Below are 22,164 nucleotides of genomic sequence, written 5' to 3' on the forward strand. Positions count from 1 at the left end.
AATATATGCTCAAGAGCAGGGACACGTTGTTTGCAAGTGTACTACCTATGATATATTCATATAGCATTGAAAATTAGATCGTCTCTGTCGTCCTATCGAAGGACGGCTCTTTTCTCATCTGGCCACTGCAGCCACTCGTTTACCCTTCCACGCCGACTATCCTATTCTGGGTGGCATTTCACTCAAATAGGTTAAAGCGCTGGATGCGTGTCGGGTGACCGCCGCTCTACTGCTGCTAGAACTGCGCTTTCGAACGTTTACAGGCTTTCCCTCTGATTTGTTTGTATCAGCAACGGCTGCTTATTCGGCTGAATGTGCAGCCAAGTAGGTGGACTTTCCGGCTGCCTGAGGAGAAGCAGACGCTGATGACCACGAGAAATGTCGGTGAGCTCATGCGATCTCCCCCAGTCATCATGAGAATCAATGAAGGCCCGCATCTGTTGTTGCCATGATTGTGTCGGCCTTCCGAATACGACAATACATGTTCGACTAATATAAAACGCAACAATTGAAACACCATTAGCGTTATATAGAGGGACGGGAGCGCACACAAACATCCGAGGAAGCGGCATAGAGGAAAATAGAGAATTTACATTAACCGCTACAACTAACTTATAGAGGACACGGCACTCTAACGTAGTTCATTAGGAAGGTATTGCTGCCGTGACTGCATGGTAGTTAGCTATTCGTCATTAGCCAATTGTTGGAAGTTTAAGTTCGTTACGATCGACAAGCTTCGTTCGTATTCAACCATTGTATGGGACTTAGACAACAAATGAAAGTTCGTACACACTTAAGCACATAATTAGGCATGGATAACACATTTATTGAAATCATATTTTTACCTAGATTCTTTTTGTTCATCGGAGACGGTGAGAGAAGTCTGAAACCTAAAAAGATCTGATTGAACGGCCCCTAACACACGACGATGAATTCGATTCATGAAGTTCCCGCGATAAATGAGCCAATGGCTCAATTTACTATTAGGCCTAACTAGCTAGCTGTTACCCCGTGTAGTTGATGACTCTTTCGTGTGCTTACGAACCGATGCGTCGGTAGTAGAACATTATCGTTATTTCTGTTCTCCTAAAACTGCTGTTATTGTGATCTATACGTTTGATCTGATTTGCTTGGCGGCTGAGCTGATCTGCGCTCCTGATGAAATCCATTTTCTTGACATTGATTTACTCCCTCATCACCACCCCATACAGTTAAACTGTTACCAGTTAATTAGTCCTGATTGAATTCGGTCGTATCAATGTGTCAATTGGTAGTTCCAAAAGTTTCACAGTACAGATAGCTTCGTCTACGTTAACTCAGAAGCAACAGACGGACGCCATGAGCTAGTCCTGATTTTCTAATATATAGTACATGCATGGCCGCCGCCATTGCTAGCCTAGCGGACAAGCGCCAAGACCAGTGTGATCACACTTGCGCAGAGCACACGCCGTTCATTTGTGTTATTAGACAAGGGACAGATAGAAACAGCCTGCTCTGCGGGCAAACAATATGATGCGGGTAGTCGATAGATACGCACGTACACGAGTAGATCGACCGAGAGTCTCCAATATGCAATAGTCATACACACGGATGAGGTATCGCCAACGAGATAATTGGAAACGCCTATTACTTTAGTCCAATACCGACAGGTAAGATTGGGCCTGAAAGTCCTGCACAGCTAACTGACATTAATAACTGCTGGTACTGTTAGGTTTTCTTTTTTTCTTTCAGACACAGTAACTGTGGTTCAAAGGCCTATTCAGCAATAGCATCTTCTGCGTGCTTTCTTTGATACCGACATGTGCATGTACGAGTTATTCTAGTAGATTGTCTCTTCACCGAATGGCTAATGAAGCCTTTCGTGTTCTTATTAAAGAAGAATTATTTCGCATTTGCTGTCACTCCTTCTTCATCTTGTTAGATTATTATTATTATTTTTTTTTTGTTATCATTTATTATTATAGACATCTTATTTTTTCTAACCGGAAATGTTTAGGTGAGCTAAACGTTGAGACCCTTTTCATTGCCTGGTAATGAATGGTTACGAATTCCCTTTGCCAGTGATCGGAAAAGCTAACAAATATGTTGGTGCGTACTCTGTACGATAACAATGGGCGCAAAAAACCAGTCTCTTGAATTCATGCGAAGGAATATTCACAATCTTTTGTATATATGTATAGACGTATTGAGCCTGAAGAAGGATGGCCTTGTTTCATCTATCGAACCGTTTGTATTAGATCGCCTCGTTCTCTCGACGCAACTGGACCATAAGCCGAATTTTGTTAGTCGTTTTCAGACTTTTTTCCGTATATGAGATCCTGTCAGTCTTACCAAACGCAAATCGTCGTTTTTCTGGGATACAGACCCGACTCAACTCTTGGCCTAGGCGCATGCTGTGGGCCTATTAATTTCCTTCTTTTATTTTGATCGACTCTACCTATGAAAACCTATCGTTCTCACTACGTGTTTATTGAACGATATGTCAAGGGTTAATGAGAAGCTGTATTGTGCTGTGCATCTTACCCAGTCCATGGCACACCCAAGCTCTTAATTTCTCGTAAAGCACATTACATATATTGAAGATCGCTGATAATAATTTAGCGTTCGCAGCTTAACGTTTAGGCGAACTAATGAGTCGTTAGCCATTCGGAATCCTCATCGACCTCGGATGGTCAGCTGGAATGCGATAGACACTCCAGATCAACCATTTCCCCTTTGAACTTTGTAAACTCATACTAGGAGTTTTTTCAGTTATAAAGTGTTTGTCGTATATGGGAAAAGTAGGTCAGGCTCCTTTGGCAGCTTTTTATTTCAGTTAGAGGCAAAAATAGAGAATATGGGATCTTCATCTGCGGAGGCCGACATGGGTCTAAAATGCCATTCATTGTACAACAAAACCGCAACGGACTTACACAGAGAAGGAAAGACTCCAAGTATGCGAACTCTGAAGAAATAAAAAACCTGAAGAAGGCATGAAAATCAAACAGGAATTATTTATTCCAACCTTATATATACATACTAAGAAGAAGAAATGGCGGGCAATAATACTCCTTGGACACCAACGATCTTCTGCCCTCGTTGAAAAGACATCTCGATTCCAGTGATCAGGAATCAGCGCTCACTGCCCGTTCTACAGGTGTCGCATTATTATTATGCTCATCCTTTCGAAGGCAACATCTAGGCGAGAGAAGTAACTGGTTATGGGCTGGAGAAGTTTCCTTCCTGAGTAGGCAAGGGACATTAAAGTCGACATTCTCTCTCTCACTTTGATAGACAGCTGCGTACGTACTTTCGCCTGATCTCCTGCACACGATTATTATGTCCTGTTATTTTAACCAGCACTATAGTTGGTAATTTACCTTTATCTCTGTGTCCCTTTCAAATGAAGACAAGGTCGCGTGCGAAAATAACGAATAAGAGGTTTACTGCGGTGGTATCACTTGAGAGAGCCGTGGCCACACGGCCTGCATTCTGCTACTAACCAGCCCGCTTAAAGCTACCAGTGGTGTTACGTACTCGTGCTCGTGTGGGAGCCACGTATGTAATAGATGCCTAACTCATGCAACTATCCACCCTCTCTGTATCTGCTTACCAAACAACAAGCTGGTTAGTCCTCTAGTAACCCACTTGATACACTACAGACAACTATCCGTGAATAAGATTGCCCGTAAACCAATCTTGCACACTCAGTAAGCTCAAAGGGAGGGAGGGACGGATCTGCTACGAAGGATCGACAAGAAAAGAGCTGCGCGATCATCAGTTCAAGCAGCTATCCGCAGTTGAGTCGAAGACGTTTTGATGGCACTTGGTAAAGATGGCCACAGACCATAGCATTGTTGGTGATGGGTTTGGGCTTTTACACCCGATATGTCATATGAAGACAGCTGAATACGGTTCGAAGAGTAGTATAGGGGCAAAGTTGGCGTATCATATAGACGACGCCCCGAAGGGGCTCAGCGTGATAATAAAGCCATTGCCCGTTTAATTATTGCTAAGCTGTGACCAATAAGCCTCAAAGCGTAGTTCTGAACTATGCCCTGAGGCTTATTGCTACATAGCATACATAGTGGTAATACACCGGAACAATTCCCGTGTTCCGGAAAGGGCAGTAAGTGCCATGGTTTGGCTGGCTTCCTACGCGTCTCTAATGAATCTCTTAGCACCGATCGAGTGCCAGACGGGAGCGGCTGATTAGCGACAATGTGTTTATTTGATTAGCATTACACATACCGGCACTTCTTCTATACGTATACAATATGGTGAGGCAACATAACATTGTACAAGATGCAGCCTAGATCTTCGTAGATCTATGAACAGGCGATTAGGAACTACGATATATAACGAATAGTCCTTTCGGGTAGACCATTGTTGGTCTTCCTGGCAGCAGGTAATAAATAATCGGGTGAGATTAAAACAAAAGACGCTGCCAAATTGGCAAAAAAAACCTCTGAGCTGAAAGTGATTCCGGGATACATGGCTACGAGTATACTCAACATTTATGACAGCGGGAACTTATGCGGACCTTTACGAAATTAACGAGAAAATGCATGTAATACAGACTTACGAGACGATACATAGCTGGTAGTTTACGTGCCACTTTTTCACACGACGATATTCTCTCATGACGATCTAATTTCTCAGTCTATAAAACTTTCCCATATTTGAAAGAAAAGTACATCAAAACAACTTTTCATTGGCCGCTTATTAAGGTCGCGGTCAACACGAAAATCGCTTAGTAATTTTTGCTCCTTCGTATCCGTAGGCTTCAGCGTTTTGGTGACTCGTCAAACTGTTCGATTCAGCGTATAGTCGTTAGCCAACGCGTCCATCTCCATGATTTGTATCTTTATTTGCCCACACCAGCTGTACGCGCCTCCGTAGTGTCGTCGCGATATTCCACAAATAATAACCGAATTAGAGGGGGCTTGTTTAAGAATTCTGTGGCATAGTCTGTGGTATGGACGTACGCGAAACGAAGCGTTCGACAAAAAATTACTATTCGTGGGTAGCGCTGATAGTGACAAATTATATAATTGAGACAAACGGGATTACATTTGGTTGGACGCGTATGGCCTCGAGCTTGGTTCAGTGCTTTGCAAAGGCCCGGAAAGCCTTATCCAGAAATCACAACATGGCTGCGTCATTTTGGACGTAATAGATTAGAAGCCATTTTCTTACTATATATTGAATCTACACCAACGTTATGACAAGCGAACTCACGCAGGACGAGGAAGTAAGTCGTCCCATTGTACTATAAGACGGTATTGAAAATACGGACTTTTAAAGTAAATACGCTTTGTCATCAAAATCGCCTTCACCCGGCCACAAAATCGATTCGACCGGTATCATTGGGTACTAAAAAATGTCCCACCCCATTTCATAGCGAAACGGCGCAAGTTCGTGTCAAACGATATCAAGATTCTGCTATTCCTAAATTTCTGCTCGTTTTTATAGCGTTTGATGAACTTATCTTGAAAAACAAGTAGAGGCAATTGAGCATAAACGGATACATTTTCACACCTGCGTTCCTTTGAGACTTCAAGTAACCTCAGCACGTTTGAAAATGCATTTATCGTATAATATATAGTACGTATGTATCTGAGCCCTATTGTGTGTAAGCCTTTCACGATTTGAGGCTTAGTGCGGGCTCTCCACTGCAGCTTGAGTCAAATTGATCGATCTAACCTGTGTGTTCGATACGACGCAGTCCTCATCGTGGTAACGATATGAATACAGGCTGATTTAACAAGATCACGTTTGAATCTAGTCTTCATAATGAATTCAATCTGCTGAAAGCTTAAGAAACCAGGCATTTCTACAGGGAATCATCGCCAGTAAAAGTGAGACGAAAAGAAACTGAGCTTCGGGGATACCGCTTTTAGAAAGCGACAGGCAACATGTAGTTATCACCTTCAAAGGTTGATTTGCCACTTGTTTGTCACCCTGACACTTGTTGATCAAGAGCCTTCTTCTCTATAGTCACGCTATTCACAGAAACGGAGTTCATTTTCGCAAGATACAACTGACGCCCCGTCGCCGCTCGACACTTCACCTTGGCTAGTGTTGTCTCAATTTAACAGGCTTCATCATGGCGACATGTCAAAAAGACCTAATTCTCCAGCTGACGTCGTTCACTTGTCCAAGTGGGCGACGATAAAAGGATGCCCACATGTGCTTATTCGATTTACTGTCGTATGTTGTTGTTGACAACCGATTTTAGCATTGAGCGATCGGGAATCGATACGATCATCATTCGAGAAAAGCGATGGACGCCATGTAAACACCTACCTTTAACCTCATCCCATAGTACCTATAATTTAGCGAGCGTCGACTCGCTAGAGCGTTTTGATCGACTGGGCGGTGCTGCAGCTGCTGGCCGCTGTCGGTTAGATGATTTAACGTGAGGCGTCTGTGACGATATCAACGCCTACGACACAACCGAGTCCCGCGAATATCCGCAGCGACCAATGGCAAAGGGAGAACGCCATCTTTAACTGTGGCCAAAAACCGTCATCATCGCCTCAAACCATAATGGATCTGCGTTGTAAGTCCAACTCATCGGTGCTGTGCCTCGAAGGCGATGACACGCTCATTGAGAAACTGATTAGCAAATGAATCGCGAGAGGAAACATTGACACAGTTTCAATTGAGCTTCTTCCGCGAAAGACGAATCTATCTCGGTAGGCAATATAAGATCTTACTGTTATTACCATTACAATTTTATTATTACAATTTTTCCTTGCGGCCCTGGAGCTATCGGCCTATGTGAATTTCCGTATGATTTTTCTCTCGACTCGAACACGTTCAGCGAGCTGTTATAAGAAAAATGATGGTTCCAGTAGGTCTGTTGTTAATGGCGATGGCACGTTAGCTCCCTGGTAGGGCCGCCCAAACGTTTTGTTCCGGCTTTAATTTGTTACTAGGAGATTTTTGGTGGTCGATCCGGCAAAATCGATAAGCTCATCGTTTCGATGATGAGGTAGGTCAGGCGTTCGGCAGCGGATTGCCTATAACACGATAGATATTACGGCTCACCCCTGTTGACGCCGTATGTCAAAACGTGGATCTGAACGGAAGTGATCTACATCGGTCGCGCATAAAGTCCTCAGCGGCAAACCTAATCAACAGACAATCCATGAGGTGACATGTTGTTTTCTGTCAGATCTGTCGTGTTTGTACAGGCAATATGAGTAACAGCTAAATATAAAAGATGTAACTAAAACAGCACGTCGTTATTACGGGTGCCATTTTTGCGTGGGCTGGTAAGTTCTCGCGTATTTTTCAGTTTTAATTATCGGTTGGTTTAAGTGCTAGAGGATAGCTGTGAATATATAGAGATGATGAGATCACCGACTAACCATCGTCAGGTTTTTTTATGTGGTGCTGACTTGACGAACTAGATCAATTACGTTATAGCGTACACAGCGTACTAAGAGCACGCGGTAAGTTCGCTCGAAAGCCCCCACTTGCTAAAGTACTATCTTAATGCGAACACTGACTGGTCTTGTGTTGGGAAAATGCCGATAGATTTTATATACACGCAGCACATATTCCCTATTTCTCGGTTGGTTGAGTTACTGTGCAGCTCCGGCAGAGCTGAGGACAGGATATGTTTCGCAATGATAGATTATCATCGTCACCATACAGCGTCACAAATGCCTAGTATTTTTCTGTATGTCTGAGCCATACGTGTCTTGCCGTTTAAAATCAACCTCAAACTGAAGCGAGATTTCCTATATAAAGCGATTTTTGAAAAGGACCCGTATATAAGCGATCATATGTATCACAAAATAAACATTTCTATACTTCTAGTAGGTATCAAGTTTAAAGCAATACACTATCGTTCGAAATTTTTCGTGTACCAAAGCATCAGGTGTGCTGTGTACCATCACGCAGAGATCACCATCACCATCTTGCTAGCCATATGGCGGAACTTCTTTCATCTTGACCTGATGACTCTGACAACAAGGTCCATTTAAATGCCGCTCTTACGTTCTCTTCTGATGCGTCTAATGACTTTTTGATGCTCGCCTTATTTCTTTTCCGTTACGGAACGCTACGTTAGTAATACCACTATCAAGGCACGCCTTGCTTGATGAAAAAAATCTCCACCGAGTGAATGACTATATACAAACATTCATACGTTTTCCTATGCACTAATCTACAGTCGACCGCTGTTAGCCAATAATAGTGAGTATGTTATAATCACTTACAAGTTTCGACCTGTTTTCTCCTGCCACAGTCGCCGAGAGCCTGTACCGTATAGTATTGCCACGGATTGCTAGAGAGATGTCCGGTAGCCGGGGGCGTCTTGTACGCTGCTGGGCGCGTGTAGACGTTCAGTTCCCAGCTACGCCTGAACACCGACGACGTTGTCGGCGAAGTCGAGTGTCTGCCTAACAAATCATTGTCCCTTCATTTAGCGATGGGCGATGACTGGCACGACTGGCGGAGAAATTGCGAATTTGGAAGTTGAAAAAGTAACCGTTTTGGGTTGTGGGCCTGCCGAGTATCTTCATGCATGTTTTATCTATTCATATCTGTGTGTGACGTCGTGCCTCCATGGCTTTGGGCTGACTCACGGCTGCCTGTTGGCTTGTATATTTAGTTCGTTACTCGATTCGACAAAGACAACAGCGTTGCCATCGTCGAGGTCATACTGTTGTTCTCAACGACGTTCGAACAAATCCTGCCATACGCATGAACAGACGGACGAGCGGCTACACATGGCTATACGTATAAATGCGAATCGCGGAAGTATACGCGTCACCGGCGTGGATTCCGCAAAATCGGCCGTGAGCCCGACCACAACGGGAGAGGCGGGACAGCGTAATCAACCCAAACAGAATCTTCAGTCGGCGTCTTCTGGGCATCTATCTATCTGTCTATCGTGCTATTATTGCAATGCAACTATCCCTCGGAGAAAAACTGTTCAGGCTGCAGTGAAATCTTTTTGGTTCGATGGAGAATTGCGTACAAGGAGTAAACCAACACCAGCTGGGCTCTTAAGTCGAACCGCATCGCCCGACCAGCGGACGACAAAATGTGTAGATTTGCAGCACGTTCGTAGGGCGTGGCATGCTTTCTTCAAAATTTAGAATAATAATGATCATAACAACAACAACAGCAACATTCAACGATTACATCACCATGGCAACAACAGATACAACATCATCAGATCATACATGTGCCCGAACGCTCGTGAAGACCGTTCATAAGCGTCATAGCCACAGATGTGAACGCAAAAACTTGCCGTTATAAAGTCGCGAGCAAGACGAAGGCGGTGAAGTTACGGACTTCAGCGGCGTCGGCCCTTACCCAGTCAATCTAATACTGAATAGCGATGCCAGGCCTCATTTGCACTGGGAACAAATGCAATAAACAAAGCGGAAAAAGGAACTGGGAACAATAAGGCTAGAGATGGCACGACGTGCCGGCGAACGGTGGCGATGCTGATCGTGGTGAGAGGTGATGTGGCGGCGATTTACGCGGAGCTCCACGGAGATGGCCGAAATAAATGAGCAAGCCACGTATCGATTTGAGGTGACGATACGAAGGTTAACGCACACCAAGACTGCTCAGCCTAGACAATTCCTATTATTTATATTGATCTGACCAATCGGATAATGATCAAGATTAGTTTGCATAGCTTTTCTAACCTGACGCAACGCTTGATAGCAACGTTCTTCTGTCCGGCCTTTCGCCGTACATTAGGAACGGATATCTAACCTGCCATCCCCTCGCCGAACATATGTTTGCTACCAAAGGCGATCATAATAATAATGGCGGTTCAGGCAATCCGCAGCTGAGTTGAAGATAGTCTGCTCTAACAGTTAGCAATAACAAGCATTTATAAAAGACATTAGTCTGCGACAGGCAATATATCAGTTCATATCTGTCTGATAACGTTCCTCTGGAAGGGGCTCTCTTGATAGATGTCCCCCGGAAAAAACCCCTTTGATTGGACTACAATATGGGTCGCCAACGTATCTGCGATAGCAAAGAAGACACGACGCATCAAGACGCGAGCGAATATCGGCAGGACCAAAACCTGCCGTCCACATTATGCGGATGAAGCCATCAGCTCAGCTCTGTTGTTCCATTAGCTCGTTTACAATATATGCAATGTACAATACCCGAACTGGAACATTCATTGGCGACGACGACCATAAGCGTCAATGCCAAATGGAAGCAATGCTGCAGTAGGTGCGAACAATAGGCGACAGCTGGCTGCATTATGGCTACGCGAATACCATCTTCGATACGACCTCTGCGTATGACGAGACGGCCACCGTTGACGGTTCGGTATACCAGCGGCAAGAACGGTAGCTTCGGCAGGTTGCCAACGGTGACGGCGGCGTGGTGTTGGCGAAATAATCAACGACAATGACAGCAATGTTAGCAGTGATCCGAACAAATCTGACTGCATTCGTCCACTGAAAAAACAGTAGAAGGAGCACGTACGGGATAGTACAAATGTAATGCTTTCGAAGAGTATCTTTACGTGCGCGTTTCATCATGCCGATATTAATATGGCGATGGAAATAGTGAGATCCGGCCGATGGCTGCCTCAGTGTTCGGTATATGGCAAAGGGAGTGGAATGATGCGTTAAGACCTGGAATCGTCCTTTTTATGTCCTGCCTCGCTTTTCGTTTTCCCTCATTTACTTGCGTTACGTGCGGCCATCTGGACAAGGACCACACGCAAATTGGAGTTTTTTTAGTCGCCGAAATCAGGCACCGACGACGTTGCTGATGATGACGATGGTGCGACTTATGGTGAACAGGGATCAACGAGGTGCGACTTCTATGTGTTTGTGTTTCTACCGTAGTACTATACATCTCTAATATATACGTATCTAATGGAGGGTTCTGCAGATAAAATCGAGGAAAACACGCCTCGAGATGACCCTGATTACAGTCATTCTCACTCGACTTCGTTCGAGAGCTTTTCTTGACAAAATACCCGGTAATCCTCATACTATCAAAGCTTCACCGTGCGATCCCGTATAACAGTTCTGTTAGCTATAATAGAGGAGTGCATAATTTCCTCGTTGATCAAGTAGGTCCATGTCAAAAAGGCTTCTTTCTGTGGGATGATGTGCTAACAATAAAGCCGCAAGATTAAATGGGAGCGATATATTAGAAACACTATTGGCTGTTACCTATCACTATTGCTATCATTGTCTTCTTTTTCATCTTATAGTATATATATATGATTATCCGTAATTGTGCATATTTCCGTCCTTAGCACGAGCATGATCGGCAGTTGAAAGAGGGGGCATTAGAATATTAGATTTATTATTATGGCCAATTACGCTTAAGTCGAATTCATAAAATAGTCAGAACCATGAAATGGTAAACGTGGCCAGGAATTTCTATTCAAGCAGATGTTAAAATGCAGATGGGCGAAGATAGCTCCTTGTCTCCGATATTTGCTAATGTAAACACTCAAATATCCAATGATGCCCGGAAGATATAAGGTGCCAAGTCGGCATGAAGGACGTGCGATAAGTATAGTTAGATTAATTTTATGCTAGAGATAATTAGCTGAAGACGTTTCAATGCTACATGAGCCAGAGGGCGATTCTTCCAGAAACCTGTGTGCTTTGTGACCTATTGAAGCTTCTCTGTCACAGCGTAACGTTCGTTTGTATGTAAAAGTGTAAAAAAAATCGAAATATACGTATAAAAACATCAATTTTTAGTTACATATAATTAATACTTATATGCTAGGCTCATAATTTGACTATTTTACAGATTTTTGGGATGTTTGGGTAATACTTTCCTATTCTCCCTGTTCAGTAAAGCTCGCTGATGAATTTTATCTAGATACATCCTGAATAGCTCTATCCTTCTCAAGCTTATTTTCTATCCGATTAATCTTTGAATGGCTTAGCATGTAGTCTTTGTAGTTTGCATAAAATTAAGTAATATTTTCGATCATCTTACCCATCTTCTTCAATTGATGACATTCTGAAACCCAGAAAATCTTGAACCGTAAGATGATGCACCGTTATAAAACCTTAACTATAGTTTATTTGTGATTTGTCGTTGTCTTTGAAACTAGGCGCATGTTTCCACCGTTCAAAGTGCGCTTATCCGGTCTTGATCAGAAGGCGAAGTACGTGATGTTGATGGACATCGTGGCGGGCGACGATTGTAGGTACAAGTTCCAGAATCGTCGCTGGGTCGTTGCTGGCAAAGCTGATCCTGAAATGCCGAAACGAATGTACATTCATCCGGATTCTCCTGCGACTGGCGAGCAATGGATGCATAAAGTCGTCTCGTTCCATAAGCTTAAACTCACTAACAATATTTCTGATAAGCACGGATTCGTAAGTAGATTTAAACGAATACAACCTATATATATTATTGTGCTTTTTTAAAAGATCGAATTTTTGTTTTGTGTAGGTATTTTGCCTTTTTTTTTTTGATTGGTACCTTCTGAGAATTTTGCGCGACCTCATAGTCATGTTGGTCAGGCGATTTGGTGCTCTTACCCTAATTCAGGACTCCACCTTGAAGTGTGTGATACTCGCTGCTGCAAAAGCAGGCCTCGGCTATTCAGGGGTAGACGTTACCGTAGGGATAACATGCCGAACAAGGCAATACCCGGAACGTGGTGCGGTCTATATTGCTATATCTATTAGCTCCCACTGGCCTCTAGACATTATCTGTAGTTTCCGTTTACTGACGTGTAACATTTTGCAGACTCGCATGTTCCAAGATCACCGTCAACATGAAACAGCGTTTTCTTGCGGAAGTCTTCTATAGTCAGTCGACGTACACCTCATTTTTACTTTAATCGTAGTTTTATTTTTGCCAGCTTATTTTCCATCGAATAAATACACATGCTCTCTTTCGACCTTCAAGAAAGTGTCATTAAGCTTCGTGTTTGTTGTCTTCTTTTAACCGTCCCTTATAGGCAGTTAATGTTCTTCATAAATTTCATGATGTTGACACGTTTTGTTGCCTTCACCTTGCTGACTAGCCAGAGCTTAGCAAGCCACCTTATAAGCAATATATCGTTGGCGTTAGATTATCGTCCGAGCTTAGATAGTCATCACGGCTCTAAGATCTCGACGGATTCTACGTACTGGACGAGACTTATCGCGCTACAGACCGACGACAGTCTAAGACTCGAGAGAGTTTTAGAGAAGATGGAGTTCCTCATAGACACGTTCGATTTCAGACGAGAACCAGTGCACGCGTTTCTATTATTATCATCATCATCGGTATGAGCTGTGTTACTAGGAAAATCGGGGCGGCTCCCAGATCATTTCGGTTCAACTCAGATCTTTTTTAGATGCCATAGCCGAAAGGTAGACCGATTATCGGCAAACGGCGGCAAGTTGAGCCAGAGAACTGGTTAATCGAAGTCATCAACAACGTACAGAGCATGGAGAGACAAACAAGACTTTAATCACACTTTCTGATTTGACCTCTCATCGCTCATTAAGAGAAGCGTCATAAGGCAGAATCTTTGTCCTCGACGATTTCGCCGACAGCGGAAACAACCGTAGAGTCGATTCCGCCATTAAAGCTTCGTACGGCTGAGTTCGGCAGACATCGGCGTCGGTGATGGTCACCGGAGGACGGCCTCGAAAAGTAGCATTATCCCTGCGTTTTTACCACGAAATGCATTCAGAAAACGATAAAGGGTCGACCGAAGTCGAGTACATTGTCACTTTGATAATGTCCAGCTACAACGGCGTTGACAGAATAACGATGATAACTAATATTGTAGATAGACATTAAGGTGGGCTGGTTCTAATGATCAGCCAGAAGACGATGTGTCAGGCGGCGCAGGTGACAATGACTTAGAGAGTTTCAGTTGTATCTCATTTACGTGTCTGAATGTCAGAATATAAATGTAGTATATCTGCTTTGTTGACATCAAGCCCAATTAATTAATTAATTACTGTTATTCATTTTTCTGCTTGTTAGAAGGAAATCATTGCAACCTGAAGCTAGTCTTGAGAGCATCTAGTAGAGAGAGAAGCTAGTAAGAGCATCAAAAAAATAGGATGTCTGATTGTTCAACAACCTCGAAGTTTCCGCTACCCTCATAATACGCAAGACTCCATTACGTTTAGGTCCGATTTTACTAGCCGGTAGCAGAGTAATCAAAAATCAATACCAACGACAATAAAGTTGGCTTTGCGAGCGATAGCCATACACCGCTGGCTGTTTTTCGTCTCTATGGGTCACTGAGGTCTGGTAACGTTCTTCGCCCTAATCGCCGCTATATCGTATAAGAGGCGTGACGATAAAGTGTAGATACCCTCGGATCACAGTTTTGACACTGCTACAAGCCGCGAAAATTACTTAATTGACAAATTCAACATTATAACGAAACGCGTTTCGACTAACAATAGAAATGTTTTTGACTTCCTTTTGATGATACATGCAAAATTTCCAGGTCACTTTTCTCCGCATTTCCCCTATTTCTTTGTTGTACTGGAAAATGGACGGATCTATTGGCTATAGGCGTACAATGCGCTCACTAACCAGATTCCAGTACGATGAAGCCTAAGTGATGAGCTTTGAGTCCGTCAACTTCAAAATTTTAGGATAACGCAGTCATAATAATTGGGTTGATTTCATTGAGTCGTTAGTAATCAATCGTTCACCGTAGACGTATATTTAACGGGCACGAGTGTCGCTTCTACTCTATACTTGTAATGCATCTAATGTTATAATATCTAGCTACAGTCTTGACGCGGCTGTGATGCCTTTAGGAGATGCTTGAACCGAGGTGCTCGATCCGCCAAGGAAGAAATTACGGAGAGAAAATCGGGTATGAGCAGAAGCAGTAGCAGCAATCAAAACGGTACTACCCAACGGAGTTCCCATTATTCTGCAATGGGGACGTAATGAACCTAGGGGCATTTAGTAGGTTTGAAATCGGCCGTAGATACGCTCCGCTTCATGTTCGAACAAGCCAGTCATCTAAGGAATGATTAACAGCCGTAGCGGACGTACAAGTGGAAAAAATCACTTAACAGTAACACAAACACGTTTCTTTATATGAACACTAAGAGATACATGTTAATATCCTATACACGATATTTTTATCATTATTATCTTGCGCATATTCAGTTCTCGCGAACAGGACACGATGCTAACTGAATGGTGGAAGGACATCGGACAGACAACTTTTATAGAATTTATTAAGCCTCTAATTGTGGACGTCCGCCGGTGGCCTGATGGTCCATCATGATTGAGATGTAGCAGTAGTTCTCTATGCTTCTTGTTGAAAACACAATTTTTCCGCCCCCAAAAAGAAGTAACTAGAGCGAAGGTGGCAACTTCTGGCGTCGTTGCTGATACTGATGCTAATGCTGACCGCTATCTCGACCCTGTCACCTAGGGCAGACTTACAATCGACCGCCGCTCAGATAATAGCTAGCTAGCTAGCTAGCTACCAGAAGGGCGTCTCGCCAACGACGACGACGACATCAACGACTGACACTTCGGTAGACAGCGAAGCAGCAAGACAGGACAAGATAAAGAAGCGACAAGCGGAATGTTCAGTGTCGGATCATTCTATAACTAACACAACCGTATCACAGTCGAAATTCACGAGCGGTAGCCGCCTTCGAGTGTGTTCGTTACCACCTTAGAACTATACATATATATGCGATAAAAGCAACTGCGACGGCAATTCCGATCGCCGGAAAAGGAAAATGGCGTCCAAAGAGGTAAAACTCGTGCTCGATTTTCGTTTCTCAAATGATGGGTACGCTGATGTAGGATTCGTAGGGGTGTTATGGCTTATCGCTAGCTAATGATAGCTGAAACTGTAAACCTCGCGTTGAACTTTGTGTCAACAACGTTTTTCTTGTTCGGTAAAGGGGACACGATAGCGGCAAAAAAAGCTTTTTTAAAAAGAAAAGCGACAATCGAACAGGCTGAGAGGACATTGTTTAGCTAAACTATCTGGGTTAATAGCCCCTTAGAGACAGCATACTATGGTTAAATGAAAAGTATGTACACAGTTTGCATGCGTAATCCGAACTTATTAATAATATTATTCTTCTAATAAAAAGATCTGCCACTCGCATATTTTGCATCGACACAGACATTGAAGTAATCAATACTAATGTTTTAGACTCCAAAGCCACCTAGCGATGACTCATTGAACTACATAGACGTAGCTATACGATAAGTCCAAACCAGGCAGCTTCCTGTTTTGGTGAGGGGTCATTCCCGCCGGGGGTCTTTTTTTCCACTTCGTCGTGCTGTGCTTGTCCCGCACTCTCGCACTGTCAGTGACCATAGACCTGCGCCTTTATGGTGATTCAATTCGACCCCATATCATTCTCGGCATCGGCACCCCGGGGACGCGGTGTCTGCGTTTCAAACAAGTCACAGCAACAGCAGCGACAGTTAACGACGCCAAGTGGGCGGTCTAGGTGGGTATCTACCGTAGCTACGATCTACGCGAACGATCAGGTTATTGTCACCGACGGCCGAATCAGCAGGTGTTGTCAAACATTATTGTTAGTTGGCCAGGATTCAACAAGAGCCGAATCGCCGGCGGCGTCCAGAACGATTCCAATGCGTCGTTACCGCCATCGTCAACGGTCGAAGCTGATCTTCGAGACGAACACAGAACCGAAACACGTCTATCAATGTCCTAATCAGGATTGTAGGTGTTTCGCGGTCTGTGGCAAAACCCTGACCGTCCGTGTCCAGTAGCACCAAAATAGGACCGTATTTTTGACGACCAGAGCGTGAAGAACTAACTAATAGTGCGTATGTGCGGCGTTCCACAGGCGACATTTGCTTGCTTTTTCTCCTGCTAATATCTTTGGCATGTACCGGTGGCAAACGATTACCACAGGGAATGACCTACGTGTGAGTTCTCTTCAAGTGACATCACTGCTTGGCGACAAACACACAGATGATGCACAAGAAGTGGTGAGACCGTGTTAGTAATGAGTCACTTTCGAAAACACGGGGCTCGGCTCCATTGGTTGCTTATGAGGTTGCGCATAGAAGATGATTTGAGAAGTGCCCCTGCGCCCCCTCACAGCGACGAGGAGCGATACGTTTAAGATATCTATTTTGCTTTTGGTGGGGAAATTGTTTGACAGCGGCTCCCTAAGTTAACTTTATCTTAAGCTGCAAGTTTACGTAAGTGCCGACATCGAAGTGTGAAAACGTGAGCGTGCAATATAGAGGCTGACAATCTGTTTCTAAAAAACAGGAAGTTCATACATTTGCAGACGACTGTATATTGACCACAGGAAATACAATATTTAAATAGAGATATTTAATATAAGTTGTGTGAAGAAAGGATGTTAATAAATATAATATAAGTCTATTCTATGACTAACAGAGCAGGCGTATTTTTGATGAAAGACTATTACTACTAGAGAGAAAATTAAACTATTAATTATTACTAAATACAGTTACAATTGGGATTGTGAGTTAGGGTTTGTTTTCTCCCCGACAATTTTTCATAAATGTTTCAACTCATCACTTGAAATTGAAATATACTCGGATTAAATAAACATTTTCCTACTCTTACAAAATAGCCTGAATCTTCTAGCTAATCTACTGATACGAATGCAGGTTCTAGCTCTTCGGTAACCTCATGTCTGATCGTGGGAGGGTTGTTCATATACAGACTTCGACGGACCGCCTGTGATCACTATCGGCCTGTGTTTGTACACGCCCTGAATTTGAACGCTTCAGCCTCCTTTATATCTCGAACAAAGCGGAGTTCTCAAAAGTACCATGATCGACAGTTGTTTACGAGTCTACTACCTAAGGGACTGTTTTTGTGTTATGACACTCCTCATCTAGGTCAAATTCGCTAGAAAATCCTATAATAGAATATTTGTCAAAGTTCTAAAAATGTGTATGGGATTATTCGATATGAAAGCAGACAGGTTTCAGCGATGCTGTTTTTTTTAGCTCTTATTATCATTAGTTTCTCTTGTTTAGAACATTTTCGGAAAATAAAACATAATTTTTTTTTACCAAGCCATAAAATCAAATTTCCTATAGAGAGCTCTTTTGCGTCAGCACAGTTCTTACGACCTGGACGAATACCTATGTTTTATCTAGAGAGATAATCATATAAATCACCAGTAGCCTTTGAAATATCTGCGAATGCGGTATAAACCCGTTCAAATATTTACCTAAAAATTTCAGTCCACATGGTGGGCTTATTCCACTGCGTCTCACCAGTCGATACGGTAACTCACCCATACGTCTGCTTTTTCCGGAAGGCGGTAATCGCCAATTCGTCGAATGTCTGATTCCTTCTGGGCTCGCACCGAAATTGACGAAGTTCACTAAGACGCCTGCATCAGACGACGACCAAGCATCTCTGTCTGTGGCCGCTAGTTACACCGACAACCCCTGTGTTGTCTGCGTTGAACTGAGCAGCAGCGTTTTATCTATTGCAACCGGATTTTGTCTCTTTAGGTTTGTTGATGCCGAGTCGCTTCTGTTGTTGTTATTGTTCTGAAGTTGAAGTGTCCTTCACTCTCACGCGCATTTCCCCAGCCCGGATCTCTTGTCAATCAGGGGACGCAAGGACTGACGTCGCCAGACACCTCTCTGTTTAGACACCGTCAACTCGCATAGGGCCAAGTTCTCTCTTTCACTGTCGAACGGGGGTTGAGAGTGACCCGAAGTCGGCAGCGGCGGCGGCGGCGCCAGACCGTTCCGTCGATCTACGTTCGTTGGGCCAGTGAAATTCATCTACTAGAGTTGATCATCTATTTCTGAGCGCCAGCATTAGCTGCAGCAAGTTTAGCGAGAGTGTGGCCATAACGGTAGTATTATCCGCTTCGGCCGAGTAGCTGTTTTCCAGGAAGTACAGCTCTAGCCGAACATCGCCGTCAAATAAGCGAAGGCTGTGCGCATAGGTACAAATCCATACTTAACCCGCTACGGCTATTTTTGTAGCAATAATTCTGCTAATACTCTTAGCATTAGTACTACGATCATTGGCTTTGTTACCGTTACTGTGGCAGTTATCGCTGTTCAATGACGCTCCACGCATCCATTCAGGCCGCAGCAGAACCTGTACCGCCACTAAGGGGCGCTACCTGCTGACTATCTGGGTGTTTATCGGTGTTACCGTCGCGGCCATAGCTTCAATGAGGGATGACGAGACCCGTCAGCAGTCGTCACGATGAAGTTATAGTAAGAGTCGTGGACATGATAGTGATGATGCTTCTACTAGCAATGGTTGTATTACCGCGGTCGTTCCGGCTACGGTCGCTACTTCAACGGGGCGACCATGACGAATCTGTTCCCATTGAGACAACGACAACGATTACGAGTGAATAAAATATAGAATACGAAATCTCAACGCCAGCTAGGTGCGAAGGTACAAACGTTGGCGGCGGAGCAAAGCCCCTCCCAAACAGGCGCTAGAACAACCGGCGCCTACTTATCAAATACACAAATCTACCGAATAGCAGACGGCGAGGAAATAAAACATAAACCTACACACACCCAAATAAACAAGCATATACTGTACTGTTTTAATCGTTATTCAAAATAAACCGGGTAAAAAGAAAGTAAAGGGTCTTTTAAAAAAACGCTTCATTGTTTTTAATATAGAAACAATTGACGATCCTCAATTACGGTACCGGAAATTAGTAGCTAGATCGATTGGCATTTGGGGTTAAGGGGGTGCGTATGGTGAGTTGATTCTGAGGTACTGACTGATACGCATGAAGTGCTTGTACACGAAACAGATTTGACTTTCATATGCATTATCATGTCAGTTTCAGCTTGAACAAATGTGATTTGGGCAAAATGAGTGCGTATTAATGGTTCTGATATCGGGTTTACTAAGCCTGACTCGCTTAACGGTACATCGGTTCCACGGGCACCCATCGCTGAATATTGATACTATAAACATTCAATTGCGTCTATTGCATAAAACCTAAGGTGACGCGCCTACTGTTGCCAATACGAAACGGAAGACGTTAAAATTGGTCGTTTTTAATGCGAACATGTTATAATATAGCCCTACGAATAAACAAAGTAACCCCCCGAGGTTAAAAGAAATGATTTGGGTATTAGGTAGTGACAGTACATTATACAGGGCATTGTATTGAAGTGGACCAATGGATCGAAGAACATTCAAATCGATTACCAGATATAGTTGGCTTGTAATATCTTTCGCAAGACGTCTTTGATTTCTCATTATGTCTTAAGGACCGACAGCCCTCAATGCTAAAATGTTCGAGTGTCGCGAAGGAGTAAGTCCGCATAAAGCTCGAGGCCACTGGATTGATGTTACCAAATGAAGGCACATTTAGAAAAAACACTTTTGCCTGCGATTATCAATTTATCACATAAAAAAAATATACATCATCATCTATATAAAATGGTAACAGTGGTGAAAATGATAAAGTCTTTATTTAAATTTAATGAAAAAAACAATGCAAGACATCGCATCTTGGGGCCGTCCTATATAACACCGTCGACTCGCACAGCTAATAAATAGGCTTACCGAAGGAAACTTACCGATTGAGAGGCCGATGGGCAGAGTGTCGAACGTTATCGTTGCTGAGCCTTATATTAGCATCTCAATGTTAACGATGAAAATTATTGTGGTGAAGAAATCATCCATATTGCGTAAGCTTTTTACATTTACTGCTGTTTACTAGAATCAAAGCTCTGTAACCAATGAGACTAGCTATATTCTTATGTCTGGGACAGATCGGAGCGTTCTGACGTCGCCGTTAACAGTGTCCGGCTGTGAGATCCTTTCAGTAATATTATTTGGCTGCAATCGTCTGTCCTTTTCTGTTTCTGGAGGTGGTTTCCCTCACCTTCACCGAGCTGAAGCGCTTCTTCTCCACACTTCCTAGTGGAATTCTGTCAGAACGCAATATCCACTAGTATATCTAGCGCTAGCGGTGAACTTATTGCTAGCTATGCTTGTATTCCTCTAATGGCGACAGTATTAACCGCAGTCAGTCACGGTGAAAAAGCTGTCCTGGTCCTGTTTCCTCTCCCCAATACCATGTGCTTGCATAAAGCCATTCATTTGTAGGCCAGTGGGTATCTACCGTTGTAGGACAATTTCCAAAATAAACAAAAAGGTTATTTAGTTTAGGCTTCAAGCAGCAACAGCAGATGATAGAAAGAACGAAAAGACGAATGGACTGCTAGATTGGTGTGTTTTCGATGTCGATTTGGGTGTGTGTTTGTCTATGTATGTGTGTATGCAAAATTACTAGTCACCAGCCACCTATCATCGAGCCCTCGGGTCTACGCACGCCGTTCTAACCCAGCAATTTAGTTAAATAGTCATCTATCTCTACTCAATGGCAGGCTTCGGCCGTGCGACCCAGGCCTGCAACTCGCCAACCGACCGTTGATGTCCTCTCTCGAAAAGTTGTTGCGGGGTCAAGCTGATATCGAAGGGGAGGCTCCCTTCAGCCAATATGGACTAGGCGTACTATTTGGGTGTATCCACCCAGCGACGACGTGCTGGGTCGTCCGTCTCATCGAAGACTGCGTTAGACAGAAGTAACGAGTGCGGGAATGACTGAAAGAAGCAGACAGCCGTTGTCTACCTAACTAACACGTCTGATGTTTTCACTCGAGTACAGCCACGGGAACAACATATCGTTAGCGTAGGTCGCGCGAGCATGCCTCCTTCCGGCCCCCGATTAACAGTATTCAGTCAATATTTGCCCACGGTGCGACTCTCTGAACTCAATGCGGGCCCCGGCCGATTACGAACTGTCTGGGCTGAGTTTCGAAGCTAGTCCGTTTGCGCTTTGGGTTTGTACGTTACGTCGACGGAAAGCCTACCTAGACCGGTTCGGATGTTTGCTACGAAGGCACGCGAACTCGAGTTGTTAGCTGTTGAGTAAGGGCTACTAGTAGGTCCTAAGTAGCAATAACGAGGGAACACATGCGCGAAAGCCTGCTCAGCAGGACGATCAACACATCAACATCGTTGATAGATCAACAGCCTATCTTCCTAGGCTAAGCCAGATATGTGATACGATACAAACGATGGGAAAGTAGGCCTCGGGGAATTTTATCCAATCTCCAGTAACAACGACAGTTGTCAGCTAGATATGTAGAGCTAAATGTTTATTTTTTGAATTGATGAGAAAAGAAGCCATGAAGATGTATTTGAGCGTAGTTTGCACGGGCTAC

The 22,164-nt window shown here is 43.7% G+C and overlaps 1 protein-coding gene across 3 annotated transcripts in view; it reads left to right on the plus strand.

Annotated features, from left to right (window-relative positions):
* The window catches only part of LOC111269256 (uncharacterized), an 84,587-nt gene that overhangs the window by 41,072 nt on the left and 21,351 nt on the right, over positions 1-22,164 (plus strand). For all 3 annotated transcript variants that reach the window (XR_002685676.2, XR_002685675.2, XM_022848716.2), the window contains one exon: positions 12,071-12,338. Coding sequence is in view for 1 of the 3 variants with exons in the window: in XM_022848716.2 (XP_022704451.1) it covers positions 12,071-12,338 (268 nt within the window). In the remaining 2 variants the exon portion in view is untranslated. The remainder of the gene's footprint in view (positions 1-12,070; positions 12,339-22,164) is intronic.

The sequence above is a fragment of the Varroa jacobsoni genome, unplaced genomic scaffold (genome assembly GCF_002532875.2).
Source record: "Varroa jacobsoni isolate VJ856 unplaced genomic scaffold, vjacob_1.0 scaffold_1369, whole genome shotgun sequence".
In the NCBI taxonomy this organism is placed as follows: Eukaryota; Metazoa; Arthropoda; class Arachnida; order Mesostigmata; family Varroidae; genus Varroa; species Varroa jacobsoni.